At 38.3% G+C, this 24,672-nt stretch overlaps 1 protein-coding gene across 6 annotated transcripts in view; it reads right to left on the bottom strand.

Annotated features, from left to right (window-relative positions):
• Positions 1-12,421: 12,421 nt before the first annotated feature.
• The window catches only part of slc6a9 (solute carrier family 6 member 9), a 112,971-nt gene continuing 100,720 nt past the window's right edge, over positions 12,422-24,672 (bottom strand). For all 6 annotated transcript variants that reach the window (XM_044368881.1, XM_044368882.1, XM_044368884.1 and 3 more), the window contains 6 exons: positions 23,172-23,409; positions 21,851-21,985; positions 21,654-21,753; positions 17,586-17,686; positions 16,416-16,586; positions 12,422-15,178 (listed from right to left, as the gene is read on the bottom strand). In XM_044368881.1, the coding sequence (XP_044224816.1) occupies positions 14,930-15,178; positions 16,416-16,586; positions 17,586-17,686; positions 21,654-21,753; positions 21,851-21,985; positions 23,172-23,409 (994 nt within the window). In that variant the 3' untranslated portion in view covers positions 12,422-14,929. The remainder of the gene's footprint in view (positions 15,179-16,415; positions 16,587-17,585; positions 17,687-21,653; positions 21,754-21,850; positions 21,986-23,171; positions 23,410-24,672) is intronic.

Below are 24,672 nucleotides of genomic sequence, written 5' to 3'. Positions count from 1 at the left end.
ATACCCAGGTGAGAAAATTGCCTTTTTTGTTTGCAATGTTGTTTACATGGGTTAGAATCAGAAACATGCACTGACAGATGCTGGGGAGATAACAACGATTTAAAGCAAACCTGCACACACACACACACACACACACACACACACACATACACACCGTGTAATGAGATGATCTCCCAATGAAAAGCGTGCAGGACATGAAAGCTTTACAAATGGCTGGCAACAACAGCTGTAATGCGACAGGCAGACATTTGTTCCACTAATCACTGAGGGGATTGTCAAATACAGCTGAATGGATGCTAAGAGAGTCTTATGTTATTAGACTCTGCTGCTGTAACTCCACAACAGAAACACACACACGCACACACACACACACACACACACACACTGTGGATGTGTCCATTGTCCATCATCCCCTGCCTTGTTCCTCACACCTTGACAGCTGTCAGTGATTTTGATATGTGATCACAGAATGAAGGGATTACACTCATCTGTAGAGAAGAGTCATGTTGCCAACAGATATTTCAGAGGGTGCACACATGAAGCAAACAGGGGTCAGTTACACAAGAACACTGGCAGATTAAAGGGTTAGGTTCATTCAAATGAGAAAAAAAACAAACAAAACAAACAAAAAACAAAACATTTTCTAACTCATCATTTGTGATATCTACCGTAATTGTGCCAATATATAGCACAATAGCATAATTTGTCCCTGAGATTTCTGCTTCCATCCCAAAACAAATGGGGGTGAATGAAATGTAATCTGTGGTGCTCACAGCCTAAAATAATAGTAAAATAGTAAAATACAGCAGCAACATGTCTTCACCACAAACAGTGCCAGTGGATAATTCATCCTCACTGTCTATCCCACTGTTCAATGGATTATCCAGAGTAACTGTGATACTGGAAAAGAGATGCTGCTGCACTAATCAAATGTTTTATATTAACAATGGATAAATTCAACATGTGTAATGTGAAAGGGGTTGCTCTTAGTGATGAACCATAGACTATACACAGATGAACTCAGAGAATTGCAATCCAATTACCAGACAAGGATGTCCATATTGGATGAGTCTACAGTATGCCTATATATGTATAATATAACATCTGATGCCAACATTACTAAATTCTCACCTTCTATACTCTGGATGGTATGGTATGGTTAAGGCTAGGTAAAGATCATGGTTGTCCTTACAAGCACACAACTAGTTTGGAAGCCAATTATAGTCCAGTATACAACTTACAGAAGTGTGATGTGGAAACTTGAAGCCTCCAGTGCACACACACTGAGAATGGACTTTACAGTAAAGAAGGTGATATCTTGCATCCAGCAGTTCAACTTTTGAAATGAACAACATTTGCATATTCATGTATCCTGCATTTGTCAAAGAGGGCGAGGGAGGAGATGTCGTTTAAAGGACTTCTAACTTGGTAATCTAAGTTTTTTTGTGGAAAAACTATGTCAGATACACATTATTATTCAAAGCAGAGTATTTTTAGATGTTTTAAAACATGCCTGGAGGGAATCTTCGAACAAAATTCCATTCACCACTGTATTGGGGTGATAGCAAAAATCCTAGAGACATATCTCTAAATCTGGATAAATAAAACTAAAACTGTCTGCGGGCCAAGATATCACTAGATGTAAGTGAGAAAATATGGGGTTTTTGTGATGACCCTTTAATAGTGTGTTTGTGCTTTTCTCTCTCTATCTGGAAACATTAACAAAAAGTGCTGGCACACACACTTGGACACAAACAGATAATAAGGTGCTAACAATCAGCACAAAGGTGTCTCCCCGTCCCTGGATATCCCCCGATGCCTTTTCATCTGTGATTTCTCAGGAAGTCCATTACTATTGCAGACGGGTATCGTGCTTCTGCACCACAATCAATACTCTTCCATTAAAGTGATGAACGGTCCCACTGATCCAAATCAGTCAATGTGGGCATGACAGCACTACACCCAGGCAATGTGAAGGGTAAAGAGAGTGACTGACTAGAGAAGTCTGAACAGCTCTTCCATCCCCAAAGGTGTACATCTCCTGTGTAACACATGCTGTCCTTTACTTTAACAGCAGTCACTGACATTCAGTTCTCAACTGTAGAACAAGGGATGAATTTCATCTATCGACTCTACAGGCGGGGTTATCTTCAAGGTAATTTCAAACTCATTTTGAAATGAGAAGTGTGGCAAAGGAAGTTATTTACTCTAATATTGAGTGCACTTAAAATAAGCAAATGGAATAAAATCTAATTTCACTTTTTCTCAACACAGGTAGACGTGCTTTGAATTGGGTGAAACAAGTGCTTACATCCTAAAATAAAAGTATACTCTTGAAGTAAGTTTTAAGTGTAAGTATCAGGAAGGTTCAAAAACCTCCCAGCACAGGTTGTATATATTGTAATAGACACAAATCGATTCATCTCTCACTCCTTCAAGATGATATTTTGGCTCAAAAAACAAAAATGTAGAAGGTTTCATCCCATTCTGGCATCAACGAAGGGTTCTGGTAACAGATTTGGCACCTGTGAAAATGAAAAGCTTGTACAGTGCCAAAAAAATCACATTTCCCCACAGCATTCTCAGTAAACATTAGTATTGTCACTTACCAGCTGAAGAAAACACTCACTGTTCTTTAATTTATAGGGGAATTGCAAAGTCACCCTTCAGGAAACTTGAATTAGCTTCCTAATTTTACCAGAGATGGACATGTTGTGAAAACCTTGGCAAAGACAGCGCCGTGTTAATTCAATAAAGTCAGCGCTGTTAGCTCGCTCAGGAAGCTATTTTCCTTCAATTTACCAGCTGACATGTTCTACTATCCGTTGGTAATCTGAAGAGAAATGCAGAGTGGCAAAGCAATTTACTGGGTGACTGACAGTCCTGCAGCCCAACATTTAGCTAAGTCAACAAAGCAAATGCTGCATAATGTTCAAACAAGTTCAAATATCTCTGTGAAATGGAAAGAATGACCAGTAGTGGTTGCTAAAAAGAGTGCCTCACTGAATGAATCAAACAAGTCAATGCCATTTCTAATTGTTTTCACCACAAAAAAAACATGATTGGGCCTGCTACATGACAGGACTATATGACTTCTTTACTGGTGCTACTGTTGCTATTGGTTTTAACATTTAACATTATCCCACTTCTGCCACGTCACCCACACTTAATGATCCCACAAAAAAAGAAAACAAAATAACATTATATTCAATTCATTAAAGGGGCACTCCACCAAATGTACATGTCATTGTGAATTTACTGCTGTTTATGTACAGTACCAGTCAAAAGTTTGGACACACACCTTCCCATTCTCTTGAGTGAGAAAGTGTATCCAAACTTTTGACTAGTACTGTATATATGTAAATAACTGTTAGTTTTGTAAAAATCTGACAAAAATCACTCAAGTGACTATCAAACAGCATTATGGGAAATGTAGGATCCAGCATTTTTGCAGCTTTACCCAGCTTTATGCAAGTTTTCAGAGCTCAGGGTGTCAACTTATATTGCTTGTATTGTTGGACCAAGATGCCAAAATATTGAATTTACAGTGAAACAGACAAAAGCAGCAAATCCTCACATTTGAGAAGTTAAAACCAGACAATGTTGGGTATTTTTGATAAAATGACTACAATTACACTACAACAATTAATCAACAATGTTATTGTCCATTAATTTTGCAGAATGACTTATCCTTTCAGCACTAGAGTAAAAGTCAGGATCTGATCAGCTTCTGCAGCTTTGATAATTCTTTTATCTTGCAAATTTCTGTACTTTTAATAAGTGCAATACAAAAATGAGTACCCCTTTTACTGCCCCTGAAGCAACATTTAAGCTTGAACTTGACAAACCTTCCAGCTCTGCTTTAATATACTATGATAAAATCAGAGCTCGGCTTGTACTGCTTTGCGTTGTACACAACCACATGGAACAAACAGATTGATCAATGATGGGCTGACATCAAGATGAAGGATTGTTCCTAGAATTAATTAATCTCTGGCCAGTGTCCGATGATCTGAATAACAATAACAGCCACTCTCACACTCTCACCAACCTTATTAATGAAAGTATAAATTTACGGTGTCATGCTGCCGATATGTCGTATATTACAGCAGACAGAAGTGGAGGACCAACAGCTCGCTCACTGTGACCCTGTGTGGTGGCTGTTTGCAGTTCTGGTAAGGAGAAAGGTTGGGTTCCCAGAAATGGAGTCACCTTTCAAAAACGAAATGCAACAATAGTCCCACAAGCAGCGAAATTGCTTTCTGTCAAAAAAAGCCGAGTCCAGTCTAGGAAATGCCCTTCAGCCACCCCTGACACACAGGCTGTACCTCTCAACTGCAGTGCTCTTGCAGTGAGTACAATATGGACATTGGAGGATTATAATTAGTTACACCACCTCCACCAGTTACACCTTTAAAAATGGCTTATAATGTAACTGCTGATCGATTTTAAGGTACAACCCTCTGTGTTATGTTCCCTATTTCTCCAAACAGGACTGAGATTGTGTAGCTGATATACAGAACTTATAACAGACTTGTGTAACTCGAAGAAAAAAAACCCCAGCAAGCCAGCAACAAGAATAAGGAGTTTTGTGTTGTCATTTATCAAGTTGTTTGCCTGTAAATGTGTTCATTAATGAAGCTTATTCCTTTAACCCAGTGGCACCTCTGATGGATGTTATGATCAAGTAATGAAATGGTGGCTTGGACAGAGAAGCTGTGTTGCTATATCCACAGCCCTGCTGCCCTCTTCTGACTCCAAGTGATGGAGACTAGTGGTAATGATGTCGGTTGCTCACTCTATCCATCCATTTGATATCTACAGGTAAAATCACCATGAAATTTGGAATAAATATTCATGGTGCCCTTCTGAAGATTCCTAAACAGTTTGCTGACCCCCTGATCTTTTGTCAGGATGACTGAGGAGTCACTAAAGCCTTGGTGACCAAGAGCCCCTACAGCCAAAACAAAACAAATATGATAAAACACTAATACAAAATCTAGGAGCTGAACATTTTTCATGACCAGGCATTTGGTTGCATGTTTGTACAAATGCTGGATCCACAGATGACTACGTTCTTCATGCCAATGATATTGTGCCTTTATACACTGTGGTTTTTATATTTACTGCCATGCTGCCCTCCTCTGACTCCACATGGTACTGTGGCCATTTTATTCCTCCAGTAGCCGGGGTAACAGTAAAAAGGAGGTATGATAATAACACAACTGAGGATTTCAGATTAGTTTGATTTTGTCAGATGGTCTGCCTTGTTTTGTATTAAACATGAGCATGTTGCCACTATGTTCCTGTAGGTTTAGTGAGGATTTAAAGACCCTACACACCCACACATGTTTTCAGTCCCTCTGGCTGATTAGACCTTTAGTCAGGTGGACTTTGGATAGAGTTATTATAGGAAATATAATTGAAACACCTGTGTGGAGTGTGGGTGGGTATGTATGGGCTTTTAATTATTTTGAAAACAAAAACCTTGTCATGTATCATTGACATTCATATGCCACATGTTTGCATCACTGAGAGAATGGAACAGTCCAAGAAGTTTATTCTTATATTAAAAAAATAGGCTGTAACCTGCCTTTTTGTAATTCATTTGGATTATTTAGTTGTTTTTTGTTAATGTTGGATTTTGACCAGTTATGCAGTCTAGCACCAATACAATGATTTTTTTTCCCCAGATGTTTTTAAGCTGTATTTTCATTGTTGTGTATTTTGTCAGGGGAGAGTTTAGTGTTCTGAGGGTCTAAATGCTGTTTCAGGAACATTTCCACACTGCCATAAAATACTGCCTATTTGTATTTGTTTGGCATCAAAATTGCTATATGCATAGACATTGATTATTGGTACAAAGTACTAATTATCAGTGACAGTAGCTTCTAAACATTGTTTTAAAAAATCAATCTCAGTCTATCCCTGAAAAAATGTCCCATGATTATAGCATTCCAGGTGTGCCTCTCCAACCCCATCTAGTGGGAGAGTCATTACATGACATCACAACCACCTAATTAACAACCTAACAATGGAAGTTCAGCACTGAAATGCATAACTAAAAAGCATTCACAATGACCAGTCTGAGAAATTAAAGAGGGGAACAGCTCACAACTCACAAACATGTAGCGGCCGCAATAAGAAACTGCTTCCCTTTAAAGCAAGACTATGCAACTTTTGCTGAACAGCAGCAACAAATGGCCACATGCTATATTTCCCTTAATTTTCCAAGATTCTTGTGAGTCAGTAAGACAAGGCCATATGGAGGTAACAACAAATATGTCTCCCAGTGAGATACAGTAGAAAGGAGTCATGCAGTGGGCAAACTGACTCCATGTCAGACATACAGCTACATCCTATAATGAAGCGACACCTGCAAGCTAGTTCAGGCAGCGCAACCTGAGCTGCTGCTCCACTCACATGCTCTCCTTACTTTAACATGTATCCAGCGCACCCTTATAATCATGGTGGCGTATATAAGCCATTCACACCGCTCACATGCTTGCTTGCTGCCATTGCTGCTGGTGCTGCTGCTGCTGCTGTTCATATAGCGTTTTAAACACAAACTTGTTGCATATCAGCCTGATTGTGTTGCTTTGGTCATGTCCTTTCAGCTGTGGGAAACTATGTGTCCCTCAGGGGCTGAGGCTGGAGTTTCATTTTGTGGTGGTTTGGGATCAGCTCACCGCAGTCTTTGAGCTAACTGCTTGTGCTTATAACCATGTATATGCAAACATAGCCTGGATATTAAAGCTCTGTTCAGTCAGTGCTTGCTGCTATGTGTTGTTGTGGGCACAAGCGGGGCTTTCCAGTATGAGCGTACTTCGTAGGCCACATCACTGTCTCTTATCAAATCTTTAATTTACCTCCATCTTTATTATCAACATTCAAACCGCGACCGCGATTTCGTCGGTAAAATGAAGAAAAGTCGTCCATGGCAGATTACATCAATTGTTGCTAATTAACATTAATTCTGAGTGAGATGCTGATAAATGCCAAGTGAAACTAGTGTGTTGTTTGGTATGAAACGCAGATTGGACCAAAACATCTAGTTTGGCATCCACATTAACATGTCAAATGTGTATGTCTTAAGATGACAGAAAATACCCTGTTAACGCATCCATTTTAAACGTCTTAAGTTTGGACCATTAAGGCTTCCATGCTGTTGGTTGGTGTCAACATACCCACCCCTTTTTAATAGAGGGGCTGCAGTGGGCTATATGTATACCTACGTTCTGGTAATGTGGGCTCTTGCTAGTGGGTACTTTGGTACCTATCACGTGTCTTATATGCAACTGTGATTTAGTATTTGCGACTGTCCATATATGTGGGCTGGATCAATTTGTGCAGGTAATTTTTAACTTTGGTGGCTGAGGATGGAGATGTTAATAATGTCACAGTAAATCAATATTATTTCTTAAGCCCAATTCAATCAACAGTATTTCTTAACCTCAATTCATACAAGCTAGGTTGAGTGGGGAATTGATTTCTCTCTTGCAATGATTGTATGTAGAGTTCCCCTAAGAAAGTGATGAAGTAGTAGCACCCTCTTTTAAACGCCTATGATGGACATGTTAATTGGGTTTTTTCTGTCATCTTAAGACGTACAAATTTGACATATTAATGCAAACACTGAACTAGACATTTTGGTTGTGCTTTATGTTGCTTTCAGTGGTGATACAAGTACTCACATTTCAGATATGTAGAGTATTGGTTATGCAGCATAATTCCCCCTGGGTGTTGCTTCGTTTTGGGGGTAATCTGTACATCAATCAGATCTAAAGCCGATATTTTCCAAACTAAGCTCATGCGTGTATTGTCGATAATCTATTTTACCTCAATAATGATTGAAGCATGTCTGCTCTGATTCTTGAATTTGGGATTTTATTATTTACTGCATAGCTGAATGTCTCAGCCATTTGTTGCATATCAGATGGATTACTGGGTTTATATTCTTCCATCTTATTTCATGAGATAGGCTATTCCCCTCATAGTCTGAGGTGCTTAGCAGGGGAATGGCCACATGGCAGCTGGTGCCTCGGCCCACACATAGCAGATTCTTCATAATGGTTGGCGCTGGGCTCTGAATGTAATGTAGTTTTGGGGGGAAGTTAGTATTGTTGCTCCCCACTCCCTGTTGTGTGGGATCAATGTTTCCTTGAGGGGAGTGACGAGGTTAGAGCCTATATGCCAAACATTAATGCTGTGCATATTCTACATTTAAATAATATTCTACTCCACATGAGTTGGCTGACTGAAATGAAGGGACGCTTGCAAGCTAGTTCAGGCAGCCCAACTCGAGCTGCTGCTCCACTCACATGCCATACTCTCCTCACTGTAACATACAACATATCCAAGGCATCCTTATAATCATGGGAGCGTATTTAGACTAGAAAGATCAGTGCTCTGCTCACACTTTTCTGCATGACTGCTGCCCCACTGCTCACATGCTTGCTTGCTGCCATTGCTGCTGCTGCTGCTGTTCATACAACGTTTCAAAAGCCCCACCTCCACCCCAGCATCCACCTGTGGGCTCTGAGACTACTTCCCCTAGGGGGGGGGAGGTTAGCATCGATGCTCCCCACTCCCTGCTGTGTGAAATCAATGTTTGCTTGTGGGGAACGACAAGGTCAGAGCCTAGACGCCAAACACTAAGCTGTTCATAGTCTACATTTAAATAATAATGTACTCTGCGTGAGTTGGCTGACTGAAATAACATCAGCCAACACTAACAATGATAAGCTACTGGAAAACTGAGGGTTAGTTTTAATGCCTATGAATTTGCCTTTTTCATTTGTAAGAATAAATAACATTTCTTATTTCTTCTTCTTTTTGGTTTGATTTTGATTTGAATTACACAGTGTAAGGTGTAACAAATGTAAAACCTTAGGAACCGATGGACTAGACTATATATATTAGAGAAAGAGAGAATGACATTATTCACCATGTTGGCTCCACATTTTGTGTTTATCTATGTTGCATGAGACACGTATGCCTTTCTTATAGTCAATCTCCATACTAACATAGATACATACACTAAAAAAAGTATATAGTATTTTGAAGCCAGATACAACTTTATAGTTCTCACCCACTAAGAGTGCCTTTTTAAAACGCAAAACATATGTATAGGATAACTGAGCCAGAGAAGAAAATACATGTTAGTTTGAGGTGCATGTAAAATACCAAATAATTTATAAATATAAATTATATGTATATATATTTATAGCATAACAGTCAGAATAATGCACTTCCAGTGGAATCAAGGTAAGACAAAATATGTTATGTTAAAAGATATGATACAACACAAGAATACTGCAGCACAGTGATCTTTAAAATAGATTTTATTTACCATTTTGTAATTCAACAGTTTACGATATACAGCTGACAGGACTAAGACATTTCAATGTATTTTGGCCCTAAAGGTTGAAGAACAAGAAGAACAGACATGGTTAGATAGATAGACAGATAGATATGATAGAAGGTACCAGAAGAACTGTGTTCTCTTTTCACTTGTGCTTTTCCTCTCCACTCCTCCCATGACACAATTTACATTGGCATAGCAACAACACAGCATTTGTCCACTGACACTTGGACAGTTTGTTTCAGCCAGACCACTGAAAAAGACATTTACTGTACTTTTTTTCAAAATGGAAATGTGAATTATTATTCTAATTATATTTTTTTCTCCTGTTGCTTATAAAAAAAACCTAATGATTTCTTTAAAGTGCTGTAACATGAGATTATGCTTATATGAGCAGTAGTAAGAAATTCAAGAGGTAATGTTCTGCAATTTACAGAGAACCACAGAAACAAGGTAAAATCACAGTTTTGTTTTTAGTACAGTAGAGCAGCTGTGCTGTGAATTTGTGTATAAAAATGGTCCAAACCTGGTAGTTCTTCAACATCAGTGACTTTTTGCACAGCCACATCAGTGTACAGTGATAGTAAGCAATAGTATATTAGTACTTAAAGACATGGGTCAATTGTTAACTATACTCAGTTGTGTGTTTTCTTTCCTGGAGGGCCAAATGGGTCAGGTTATGGTAGCCAGATAATCAAAGGTTCACTTGTCCAATAAATCAATTCAAAATAGTAACTAGACCCTTGTCTGATACTTATACGTCATGTAATTTCCTGAAATGTCTACATAAAACAGTATTATGTACCAATGTTATGCACCAGAGCTGCACAAGAATGAAAATATACTGTACCACAGGCTGTTGTTTAACAGGACTACTGTGTCCCGGATGCTTTAAAGGGTAATTTGGTGTTGATCTTGCTCTGTTTTAACATGTCAAGCAGACAGAAAAAGCCAAACTGTTTGGGCTAAGGGCCACAAAAAGTTCAAGGTAAACAGTGATGCACTGTGGTGCTCGCACACAAGACCATGTTGAACAATTTAGTGTATTACTGTTGCCACTGCACCATGTAAAACATAACTTTAAGCAATGCTGTTCTTTTTCTTTTTTTATTAAAAAAAAAGCATCGTCATGTAGCTGCAGCCACTGTCTACACCAGAGCTCACAGTAAAAACTAACCATTCTTTTGTAGTTCAAGTTTCGATCCAAAGCTTTTTGTTTGGCAATGCTTTTAATATCAGCTGACTTTATCTTATTTTTATATGAATACAACCTCAAAAACAAACAAAAAAGTAGTGTCATAGAACATAGATAAACAATGATTAAAATCTGAAGATAAAATACTGTATGTCATTTTCTCTCTCTTCTTTTAGTACAAAAAGTTTTTTTTAAAAGATAGACTGTATATTATTAGCAGAATAGGACTTGGCTAGTTCTGATAGATTAGAGGTACATTGACATCAATACTGACACTACGCCTGCTCTACATGCAGACTCAGCAGTAAGAGCTAATCCACTACACACAGAGTACACAATACACCTGACATTGTCTACATTACACTACAAGAAAAATGACAAATCAAAAGCAAAACAATACCCACCCTTCCCCCGCCAGCAAAAACACAATTACCCACCCCCAAAAAATAAAAGCAAAGATAAACAAGCACATACACACAGTCCGATTATAGATTTTTTTACATTACTGTACAACAGGAGGAAGAGTTGTGGGGCCAGCAGAGATGGAGAGGGTTGGGATATATATAGAGAGATAGCATGATAACATGGCTGCTAAGCTTCACTTACTACAGCATTAACGCACAAGACAGGCAATCACAAACAGGAAACAGTCTGAGCTACGAGCTGTCCAGATATATACCGAGAACAATAAGTTCATATTCACCTTTTTCAGTGAACAGAACTTAATGTAGAAAGTTTAACGTTCCTTAACTTGGAATTTCTTAACAAAGGAAGCAACACAACATAATAGATGAGAAGATGTTGGTAAAGTATTGTGTCATAGAGCACCTGGTTTTGCAGGAATTCAATTAAAAATATACATTATTACAAAATACGTCATATGTATTGTGGTATGAATAGTTTAGGAATTAATCAGAAACAGACCAAACTAACAGTTCCAACTAAAGCTAGAAGGCATCTGTCCTATTATACCAAATCTCCATCTATGGAAACAGCCAGTATATGTTTCTACCATCTGAGAACCATCCTGTACAAAAGCCTGTTAATAACCTGGTTAGAAATGTGTGCTTGTTTCAGACATCCTCTGAACATCCTTGCGGCTTCAGACCGACCTCTCCATCTTTGTAGCTTTCTTCATTAACACTCTCAGTCTTATGTCTGTTGGGCTGTTTGCCTTTAGTTCACATTTAGACCTCTGTTGTGCATTTACTACCCTGAGTGTCAGCAACGCCCCATCTTGTGGATTATTGGAGCAACTGCACTGTTGATTTAAAAAAAAAAATCACCATCCAATCCATGATTGTAGCGGTGAGAGAAAAGAAAGAATGTGCAGATTTAACGTCAGTCTGAAGTTGTGCTTCAATATTTTTAAAAAACAAAGCCCTGTTAAGTATGGACATATATATCTCCTTACAGGAGTAGTTTGTCATTTTAGGAAATGTTTGTTTTCTTGCCGGGAGTTAGTTGAGAAGATGATACCACTCTCATGTCTGTACGCTAAGTATGTAGCTGGACCCAGCTGCTGGTTAGCTTAGCTTAGTATTAAGGGGGGAACAGCTAGCCTGGCTCTGTCCAAAGGTAACAAAATAAACCTGCCGGTACTTCTAACGCTCACTGATTAACATGTTATAAGTTGAAGTCTAAAAACCGCAATTCACCATTTTATGGGGAATTATGTGCCAAACCAGTTCTTGGCTGGGACTAATAACTTCCAAGAAAACAGAGAGAATTGTCATTTTTAAATTTAGTTTTTGTACAGATTAAACAAATGAGATGTAACATGTTAATTAGTGAGCTTTAGATGTGCTGGTAGGCGTATTTTGTTACCTTTGGACGGAGCCAGGCTAACTGTTTCCCTCTGTTTCCAGTCTTTGTGCTAAGCTTAGCTAACCAGCTGCTGACTCCAGCTACTCATTTACTGTTCAGACATGAGAGTGGTGTTGATTTTCTTATTTAACTCTCGTGAATATGCCTATTTCTCAGAATGTCAAACTATTCCTTCAAGTTTCTCTAGATATAAATATGCTGTATACAATATATTGTACAACATTGTATATTATGTAAATATGTTCCATGCTCATACTGGTATCATAGCCCTCTAGTTCTCCAAATTTGATTTTAATTATTTGACAGCTCACAAACAAAAAAACTGAAACTATAATATGAAGAAACAGCAGTCAGACGTGATGCAATCCCCAAACATCCTCCCTGTCTGTGAAGCTAAAAGCATCTCGCCACCACCTAAGCAGGTGTCCAACAAAGCATCTTAGGATGGAAATACAAAAGGAACACGTGGCACAGATGTAATCTTTTCGCCACTGAACCTCTGCCGCCACAGTACCTCAGTATCGTACGTGATGCTGACTGGACAAACCTTCCAATCACTTTACAGAAACACAACTCTGCATGCTAAAGACACCCCCTCTCTATCCTATCAAACCCTCCAACAAAACAACAGACAAATCAAGTCACAGATGAGGAATGGTAAACATGGTTAATTATGGTTCTGTAGTTTTTATTTTTTGTACAAAATAAACATATGCTGTCTTTATAATTATTTACTAAGTTACTTTACAATAATAAGAGGTAAAAAGGAGAATTCTATTGAGAGAACGATACTATACAGCTACATTTAAAACTACATAATTCATTTAAGATGAACATTTTTATTCTGTTTTCTTCTGGAAACAAGCTGCATCTCTCTGCTTTCCGTCTCTCCATCAGTCACAGCACAGCTTGGCTCAGAGCCTCAGAACAAAATGACTGTAAATACATTAAAGGTTCCACTGACTGTAAGAGACTGACATCATACCAGTCTCTTTGAGATATATATGTATTTATATACTGTATATGTTACCAAAAACACGTGCAGAACTCAGGTATCTTAGGTAATGTTTTTGGTAACATGCCTTAACGGGGCAGATTGCTACAACCCATGGGAGACACAGACGACGACAAGCAGAACACACATGTGATCCTTTCACTAGCTACCTCCTCGAGCCCGGATCCTCCTTCATATACCACATCCCAAGATGCATTTCACTCAAACAGAATGCCTGGAAGACTTAAGAAGAGATGGCACTTCTATAAACAGAGTTGCATCCACCTGTTTTGTGTTTGTGTGTGTTTGTGTGTGTGTGCATACGCGAATGTGTAGCCTTTTTTAGACAGCGAGAAAAGTTAGGTGGTTTCTGTCCCTGTAATCTTAACAGGCCACCTTAGTACGAGACAAGGTTTCCACAGGCGAGGAACAACAAAAGAACCACAACGTTTAACTTCACTTGGACCCTGAGAAATGGGCACTGGGATCTCTTCTGTCACAAAAACTGGAATCAAATATGCTTTGTGTTTGTGTGTGTGTGTGTGTGTGTGTGTGTGTGTGTGTGTGTGTGTAAGATTGTGTGTGTGAATGCGGAGGCAGAGTTTCAGTTAAGGTTCACTGACATTTCTCTGCAGAGTTTTCAAAGTTTAAGCAGCTTTAGTGGAGAAAAAAAGTTACAAATGGAGGAAATTTCCACAGAAAATCAGCCCTAAGTGTCACTTGCCATCTCGGGTGTTAAATATTTGTGCTTTGTATAACTTTTTTTTTCTTTAATAAGAGAAGCAGCATAAAAACAACAGGCTTAGTCTTAAGCTGAGATCAACTATAGTTGAGGTCACTGTGTGCTGTAAAATGTACAATAGTGTGAATGTATGAGTGTGAATGAATGTATCCGCCTCTTTTTCTGGCCACAGAATCAAGCCTTTTTCCATCTTCCATCATCATCAAACTGTAAATTGGCCAGAACAGACACAGTTAGCCCCTCTCCTCTATTATTACAGCACCACTGTGTATAACATCAAAACAACTACTTGTCAAACCACTGGCACTGCTGCTAGAAAGTCACCAATCTCAAACAGACCCAGCTAACAGAATAAAGGAGAACAGTGTGTGTCTCTATGCTGCTGCATGCACAAAACAAACACATGCAGCTTCACAATCTACCGTACCTCTAACTGCATATGAAGAGGACATATACAAGTTTTACAAAAAATGAAAGGAAAAACAAACTGCATTATTAAATTATGTGGAACAAATTAACAACCCACCCACACGCACACACTAACATACACGCACATCTTTTGGACAATGACCCAATTTTTTCTTCCTTTCGTTTTCTTTTTGTTTATCTAGAGACAACACACAGATAGATAGAAGAGGTTAGGATAGATATAATAAGCCCTTACAATATGTAAAGGTCTCCAGCGAATGGGATCTCCCCCACAGAGGACTGTGGGAAAGTGGGGTGAGGATTGAGGAGAAGGGAGGAGAGGGGAGGAAGAGGAGGAGGAGATGGTGATGGTGGCGCTTGACAGAGCGGGGGTGTCGTCTATGCGCTGGGATTGGGGTTGTTGTGTGTGTTGGTGGAGCCGTTGCTTCCCTGGATGGTGAGGCTGATTTCATCCTTCCTCTCCTTCTCCTTCTCCTCCTCCTTCAGCTCCTCCTTCAGCTCCTCCTTCTCCTTGAGGGGACGAGCTTCCACAGTGTCTTCGGAGGCCATGGGGGCGTAGCGGCCTGTCCGGTGCTCCTGCAGGGCAGGGCCCCATTTTGGATGTGCTCGGCATGCGTTCTTCAACCGCTGAGATACAGAGAAAGGGAGAGGGATCAAAATGGAGGGAAACACAGTTCACTGTAAACTCCATGTAAGATATTAAAACAAGACCAATGAGATTAATTAAAATTAAACAATAAAATTAAGATGCTAGCTCTAAAATCACTATAATACTATGTGTAATATGTTTGATAGTTAAGTGTAAATTGCCAAGTTAAAGACAAGCATACATTTTATTTAAAGCTGTATTAAACCTACATGATTTTTTTCTTGACTACTTGAGGGGACTGTAACAAGCTGTAAACACAGCACTGACATGTTATTACCTTATATAGCTGTTATGGTCAATATGTAAGCAAACAGCCTATTTCTGCATTCAGCAGACACAGCACAACATTAGAGTTGTATTTCTGGTGAAGTGATGAATCCGTTTAGCTCTATTATTGTCTCCATAAGTCCTGAGGAAAAGATGCTAAATGCTTCACTATGTTCACCAGCTAGTTGTTTGGTGCTGAGCAGAAAGTTTATCAGAACTTTTTCTTTTTGCAGAAAACAGCTGCCTGCTGCTGCTGGAAACAGGTTGTTGAGAGAGGAGTTTGTGGGCCACAAAAACCAAAACAATGAGCTCAAAGGCACTAAAAGGCTCTGAAAAGCTAAGGGGAACAGTGGAGTTGGGTGATAATTCTCTGTAGGCTTGTCACTATTACAACCCCTTTTATATTACACAGTCATTAGATACATGGTTTTATAAAAATATCAATTAGTGCAACTTTAATTGTATTTGCTGCCAATTTCAGGAAAAATACAAATTCAAGTTCACAATGTGAATCAATTAGTCTTCCCCAGTTATCCCAAAGAAAAACAAGAACAATAAGAAAAACAGAATTTGAAATCTAAACCCACTTTTAACATTGGACAGGAATTGGACAAAAATTTAAAGTTCTTGCGCTGGCTCGGGCCAGTGTGAAAACATTTTCTACTAGCAGCTGTTTGGTGTTTATCTAGGCTACATGTTGTCAAGTAAAGCAAGCAGCAGCTAAGCTCTAAGTAACAGGAAATAAATATGTACTGTATATGATAACAAAAGAACAAACATTTGTTATATAAGTGGGATAATGCCATGGAGTTCCACAATTTGTGTTTTGTGCTTAGGCAAACCACCAGACACCGAGTGGCAGAATTGTCAGGTATTATCATTTACTTTTCTTTCTTCTTCCAAAACCACAATGTTTATATGAGCTTCATTTTGAAGCAGGGATGTTACCTCTCTGAATGTAGCTCCTGGGGACCTTGAGATCTTGTAGAGGGCATAGATGGGTATGCAGATCACTGAGGACAAAGCCATGGAGAAGCCAATAGCCAGGGACCAGCCGGGATACACGTAGTCATTGTAGGTGATGGGCTTGTACTGGATCACTGTGAAGATCAGGATGAACTGTAGGGACAAAAGACACAGTGATTGAGTAAGGCCTTGATCACTTATAGCAGGTGTTCAGACATAAAGCTGATGGAAATTGAACTTTATCTAAAAATATAGAGAAATGGGAGATGATAAGTAAAAAGTGAACAAAAAGTTTAAATGAGGGTTTTATGTTAAAAATGTCTTCCTTCAATACCTGTAACATATCCCATTGGTAATCTACAAATTGTGTTTGGTGAGTGGCCTGCACAACACTTATTCATGCATGAAAAATAAACAAAAATATGTTAAAGGATAGGTTCACAATCAATTTCAAACTGACTGTAAAATACACCATACCACAATAATTAGTGCTAAGCAATAGGGGGTTCCTATGCTGGTTACAATTATTCTTAACAAATGGTTGCTATTGCTTCTGTAAAAGTAAGAAGCATCACTTCCTGTAACAGGTGAGTTTTTCACAGGAAACTGAGACTTTCAAGAGACTTTTCAGAAAGTCTCAGGAAACAGACTTTCATTAACTGCAGGTGAAATAAAGTATAGACAGCAGCACAACACATATGTTTTTATATAAAAGTACATAATTATGATCATTAATTCTGACTGTAGCCAACAGCAGTGAGCTTTAGTCACAGTTCCAGTGCAGGCCCTGGAGAGCAGGGCATTAGTCTGTGTAGTGAAATGAAAGAGAGAACAAAAGTGCCAGAAATCTGACCAATAATCCACAACAATGAATTTCTTGGTTGGCCCAGCAGCTTAGTGGACTAATACGTCTGTTTGGGAAATACCATTGATAGCAGCTGCATGTGTCCATTTCCCAGTCAGAAAGATTTGCTTTTAGAGGTTTATATTGGAAACAAAGCCAACAGTAGCCAAACAGATTAGTGTAGATGGCAGCTAAAATGTAGGTCAGGTCTTGAACAATGTGTCAGCAACACAGGAAAGTTGAGAACCTTACACTCAATGTTCCTCAGATTGTAAGCCAATGTGTGGTTTGCGTGTGTGTTCACTTACAGAAATAATGACGGGGGAGATGAATCTCCAGCAGACTTTGAAGAAGAGAGGAGGAGGGAAGCCCAGCATCATCTCAACATCTCTAAAGTAGTTCCTGTGACCTGAAATAAAAAGAAGTCATCCCACATGAAAATCAAGGTTTGATTACTCCTTTGTCACTTTAATATCATCCAACAATATGTACAAATCTTAATTTTAAATGTGGTATTATTTGTGTATCATGTAATCCCATGTGAGGTAGACCATTTTAATAGCAGGACACAAAAATAAATAAAGTAATTCATTAATAAATTCACATATACACTTGCTATATCTGCTCCACAACAGCTCTGGACTATACACTGGTCACTGATTACTCTTGTTTGCCCCCAGTGACCTTGTCTCCTCCTGTTTGTACTACTAGCTCCCCCTGCTGCCCATGGGTTGTGAGTCTGACCCATTTTTATGACACTCCCCCTGGTTTTAATATTCTAGTTGTAATGAGTAAGAACCGGCCTGACTACCACTGGACCAATCACAAGAGTATTCATTTTAACGCAGAGGCACTGACATTCTTGTGAAAAGTCGTTTATCTATCTCTGTCGTCACCTCTGTTTCTAGGCTGAAATGTTTTTAACTATTAACTGTAAGTGTTTGTCTGGGGGAAAAATAATACAGGAAAGGTACTAGTTATTTGGTTTTATCATTCACCCTCTGCACTTGCAGGTGTGATAGATCTTTTTTTTACTGGTTAACTAACGCTTCTGATCATCTAAAAAATCTCTGCAATGAATTCAGTCTCACACAGCTTATTTCTTCCCCTACTCGGCCAGATCCAAATAATGCAGGAAAGGCCACACTGCTAGATATTATTTTGACCAATAGATCCCAACATTATAAAGCTGGTGATGTTTTTCCTCTCGACTTCAGTGACCACTGCCCAACTGCATGCATCCGTGACACAAAATTACAAAGATCCAAACCACATATCACTGTCAAAATCCTTGGTTCTGTTTGGAAATTGTTGAAATGTTACATGAAAGGGATGCTGCCTGGTGCAAAGCGCCAACAACTAAATCATCCTCAGATTGGTAATATTTTCGTCAACAACGTAATAGGTGTCTCAATGTTATTCGAAAAGCCAAATCATCATTTTATGTCTCTGCACTATCTGAAAATAAAGGAAATCCAGCAATTATTTGGAAAACAGTTAAGTCATTATCACATAGTCCTTCTGCAAGGATCTACCACTATCTCAGTAGGAAAAGAAATATGCGATGCATTTAATGAACATTTTATATCATCAGATTATTTGTTTGAAAATGCTGGATTTCCTCCCTCTGCCTCTGATCATAGTGCACCCTGCTGGGCAAACAGAATTAGTCACTCAGACCTTTTCATTGAAGCCTTTTACAAATCTTGAAGTGTTTAATGCTCTTTCTTCTATTAATCCAAAAAAGTCCACTGGGGCTGATCAGTTAGAGCTGAGGCTTTTATATGAGCCGCTCCATTTTTAGTTGATTGCTTAACTTATATTTTAATCTGACTGTGGTAACAGGATGCAACCCTGACCTTTGGAAGGCAGCCTATATCCTACCTTTGCATAAAGGCGGTCAGTCCAATGAGCAAAATAATTATAGACCAATTTCTAAATTATCATGTCTGGCTAAAGGTTTAGAGAAACTGGTAAATGATCAAGTGAGAGATAAACACTCGATTTTAAAATCATATCAATCAAGGTTTAGAGTTGGGCATGGTACTGTGACGGGAGCATCAAAAGTCTTGATTGATGTTGCTAGTGCATTAGTTAACAGGCAGGATTGTCACCCTTTTTATTGATTTATCTAAGGCTTTCAATACTGTCAACCATCAAATTCTTTTAAAACACCTGGAATCTATTGGATTTCATGAAAAGTCTTGGTTTGAAAATTATCTCAGTGGTAGAACTCAAGCTGTTGTGGCTGATGGCTATATGTCAAGCTTTAGGACTGTTAAAGGTGTGCCACAGGGCTCCATTTTAGGCCCACTTTTATTCACTATTTTCATAAATGAATTATGTGAATAAGTGACAAACAGCACAATTCATCTGTTCGTTATTATCTATACAATAGCGCCCTCTGCGGCCCAGGCTGTTCAAAACTTATTTATATTGTTATTACATTGATTTCCGTGCTGTTCAGCAAACATGAATTGTTCTTAAATTACTGTTAAACTCAGATAAAACAAAATGTATACTGTTTTCTAGAAAACTGACAGTATCATGGAAGTAAATATTACTACACTTAATGGGACACTGATTGAATCCTCTTATAAATACTTTGGTTTCTGGATACACGACAAGCTGTACTTCAAAAAACATAGATGAAAAGTCTTTAAAAGCAAAACTGGCATTATTTTACAGACATAAGGCATGTATTACCAAAAATTATAGAAAGCATATTGTTCAGTCAACCTTTTTATCTGTTATGGACTATGGTGATATAATTTATATGCACTCTCCTGCCTCTACTCTTAAACCTCTTGCAATCTATCATTCTGCCCTCAAGATCATAACTGGGAATGGTTTTAGACCTCATCATTGTATTCTTCATGAGAAAGTTGGGTGGCAGTCGTTGGCAGTGAGAAGAGACAGCACTGCATCCTATTTATATACAAAGCTCTCCTTGGCAAACTTCCTGGGTACCTGACATGTCTTATTAATTTTAGTTCAATTTCACACTGCACTAGGTTCCAAGACTATTTGGTCCTTGAAAATCAACGTGTTAGCACTGAGATTGGGAAACTGGCTTTTAAATATTATACTCCACACAAGTGGAACAACTTGCAGAAGATAGTAAAATTAGACGAGCTAATCCCTTTTAATCATTTAAAATCTCTTTTAGCTGACACAGGGTAGTGTGGATGCATGTGTTTTAATTGAGTTTTAACTATTATGTGCATATATTGCATTTATTGCCTTAATATGTTTCATATTATGTGTTTTATTGCTTTTATATATTGCTTTTATTGTTTCTTATATTTTATATTCCTTATCTGTTCATATTGGCTTTTTATATTTTCTGATTATTGTTTCTTATATGTTATACTTGTATTGTAATCAGGGTGTCCTTAAAAAAGAGAGCTTGCTCTCAATGGCCTACCCTGTATAAATAAAGGTTTGAATGAATGAATGAATGTATATGACAGTAGAGCCAAAGTACAGTGTCTCTAGTTCCTGGTCTGCATTCAAACCTCCACCTTTAGGTAAATCCTAACCTCAAATTTTATTGTACTTTTATATATGTTCCATCTGTGATTTTAAAGCATCCCAAGATGATTTTGTGATTGACTGTTGTATCTAGTTTCCTTCAAGTTCAGTCAATCAACTCACATGGAATGGATTATAATGATCAAAAACAAATCACTGTAATTTACACATGTTAACTGGATGTACCTCACACAAAATATGATTAAAGATTCATATGTATATTTTTTTATTTTAAAAGCCATCCTCATCAAACATCCTGTCCTGCTTTCTCATGTTTCTAACATCTATCAGACAACAGCATCTAGATGGATAATCTTCAGTGTCCCTAGAGTGCTCAGAACTTGATAAAATTGCAGTTTCATACTATGCACCCTGGCCTTGGAAAAACTTACCTGATAAACTTTGTCTGTCTTCATATCAGTCATTCAAGCACCACATTCAAAAAATGTTAAGGCAAGTAATTGCTTGAAATAGTCAAGTCTTTTCACGTCTAAATCATTTTTAAAATTCAAGTTTGTCCTTCTTTCCTCTTCAATGCACCTGTCTCCATATTTTGTTTCATTCTTGCTTGACATTTACTGCTGATGTGCTAGTGACAGAATTTTTTTCTGCTTTCAGACTCTATCATAGCCATGTTGAAACTATCTTTTTATGGAATCGTCATGTCTAGATATGGCAAATCATCTGCAGAGATAAGAAAAGTAGACCATCAAGCTAGATAAACCCAAAATTGCAAGCTACGCAGGCATTATGTTTTTATGAAGATGTACGTTTAAGGTTCTTGTCATAAATTCACATGAGGGCAATATACAGTTTAAACATCGGCCTATTTCCATCCTTACCATAAATATACATGATGCAGATGCACATGATGCAGGAGATGATGACCAAAGAGAAACTAGCAGCATAGTTGTCCATCAGTAGCAACCAATAGATTCCTGCCTGCACACAGAAACACAGAATGAGTCAAAAACTGTATCCCCATGAGAGAACACAAGTTGGCATTTGAAAACATGATCTCCATGTGTTTGGGACTCACCTGTGTTGTTAGTGGCACTCCCAGTAAGAACCCAGCTATGGCCACTGACAGTGTGACAACAGTCTTGTTCCTGATGATCCAGTCTGTGCCGATCTCGTCAACGATGGCCGTCACCAGTGTCTCCAGCAGACAGAACTAAAAAAAGGGATGAAAGATTGAGGGATTAAAACCTCTAACATGAGAACAGAAGTAATAGAAATGTTTCAAAACACCCACTGTTGAGTCATGATAGCCCATAACATCATTCAAAGTAAGAAGTCTGACTGCTTTTTAAGAAAAGCTTCCCGTTCAGCATTCAATGTCCACATTGTATACTATGTTATTATATTATATGGTTTACCTTTGGAATGTGAGAGACATATTATTATTATTATTATTATTATAATTATGATATCATTATTATACATATTCCTCCATTACATAGTGAGTTTTACCTGTACACACTCACCATATCAAACACAGATGGAAATGTTACCAAATATTTATAACATTATGTTAGAGGATAAAATATGCACTCATCAGTAGGTAGAGTGTGGTATAAAAAAAGCCAATTCCTGGCACTCAAACCTAATAAATAATGGCAAATACATAATAATTAATTTGTAATTAACTTGTGTAACCATAGTTTATGTAAAACATCTGGAGAACCATGGATATTCTAGCTGTTGTTGATATAAACAGACGATGACAGGACATTAAACAACATTCCAGTAATGAATATGGCATATCACTTGAAACACTACTGTGCTAGGCCTGGGAATATAATAGCAGTGATTAACAAAACCTGGCTTGCAGGTTGACTTGAGCTGTATGGACTCTGCCACCTTTGACCGAAAACTCAAGTAAGCCTTCTCAATCTATAAGCAGATCTGCAGATCTAGATCAGACCTAACCCTGCATTCTCGAGGCACACACTCATTCTAATGAGTTCACTTGGCTCTTTTATTGTATCAGCCTGGAGCGGGAGACAACGTGCGACAAACATCAACTAAAGACTGAAGATAACATCTGTCCATTTTTAAAACGCTGTGAAATGTAGACTGAAAATCACAGGAATTTTTCAGAGCTCCACATCAGTTACAAAGAACAATAAAAAAATGTAAACAATCTCTATGTATATACAGATAATGAAAGGTGTTTGTGTATATGTTGACAGACATGTACTGTTAACATTCACCCATAGCTTTCAGAGCAGTTTTAATCATGCCATCGTAGCTCAGCAACATGACTTATAATATCACACAAGTAATTCACATTGAAGTGTTGATGTAGGTTTGGGTATAAGCACAGCCAATGAATGACGTGTAGTGTACAGCCTCACCTGAGTCCCCAGTCCCAGAAGGATGAGCATGAAGAAGAAGAGCAGTGACCAGAGTGGAGAAATGGGAAGCAGAGTGAGGGCTTCTGGGTAGGCCACAAAGGCTAGGCCTGGGCCGTGGTCAGCCACCTCTGACACCGGAACGTTCAGGTGGTGTGCCATGAACCCCAGGATGGAGAAAATGACAAAACCAGCATACACGCTGGTCGCACAGTTGGTTATACTGATGATGATACTGTCTCTGTATGTAGGAAAGCGACAAAAAAAATGTGTAGCATTAATTAAACTGCTGGACAAGAAAATGAAATTACATACAGATATTAAACTAATTTCTGAGTAATTTCTGAGTATTTCTTAAGCATACAACTATTCCATTACAACTGAAAGCCAATGTAAATATAACCTTTCCCCTTCAGCAGTGCAATATCTGATTAATTTATTGACTGACTTCCAAAATAATGAAAAATAAAGTAAAGGTACAGGGTGGAAATAAAGATATAGGATAACAACGGTATGTTTGTGCTCTTAAAAAGTACACAACCTTTAATACTAGAATTTTATGAAATGGACATCAAAATCACAGACAGACATAAATAACGGGACAAACTTGCCAGTGTATAGCTACATATAATTCAGATGTGAGAATGAATATCTTTAAAACCAACTTCCACCTCCTCAACCTGGATCTTGGAATGAGCTTCAAGGTTGAAAATACACACATAAGGGAATTGTCTCTTTTTCACTTACAGATGTTTTGTTTTTTTAAGATCTGTCAACTTAATACTGTTTTCAAAATCTTGGTCCATTAGTTGCTGTTATGCTCATGCTCTATATACTCCATATGCTCTCTTTCTGTAAGTAAGAAGAGGCAGTGGTAGTGTGCAGATGTTCCTCCCTGCTAACAGCTGTCTTTCATAGGATGGACAGGTTGTGGACGTTGTTTACATCTAGCTGATGCCATATTGCCACAGTATATAGTGTATATTTATACATATTAAAAAATATTATAGAAACTATCAAATTTTATAGTAAATTCCAAGGAACAATCATAAACCACGATGGATTAATTTCTCAGAACATTCATAGAAAACAGATTAATTTGCTCATTTAATCTACATGGTTCAATTGTGTTCAATATGTCCAAAGAATCCACTGGTACATCTATTCATACAGTATGCTCATACGTCAAATAATTGGACAGAAAATTGTAGTGTTTGTCCAAGACTACTGTTCACGAATCATTGTTGTGAAATTTAAGATTCAGTTTGAGATTTCCTCAGCAGGCCTGAGGTGAGCTGAGTTTACTCAGAGTTGAACTTTGACTTTGTTCAGATTTAACAAGGGGATTATGTGGTTGCACACTGCTTTGTTTCCTCTCATTTCCTGTTAGGAGTTATCACAGTGGATGTCTTTGATGACTTTGATGCCAATCCCTTTATCACCCACCCACGAACCACCAATCAGGCTCCTACTCCGTCCGACACCGTCTGCACTTCTGCATGCG

Source organism: Thunnus albacares, chromosome 12, assembly GCF_914725855.1.
Source record: "Thunnus albacares chromosome 12, fThuAlb1.1, whole genome shotgun sequence".
Lineage (NCBI taxonomy): Eukaryota > Metazoa > Chordata > Actinopteri > Scombriformes > Scombridae > Thunnus > Thunnus albacares.
Note: the sequence above shows the minus strand (reverse complement) of the source record. Positions and strands in the feature narration are given on the sequence as shown.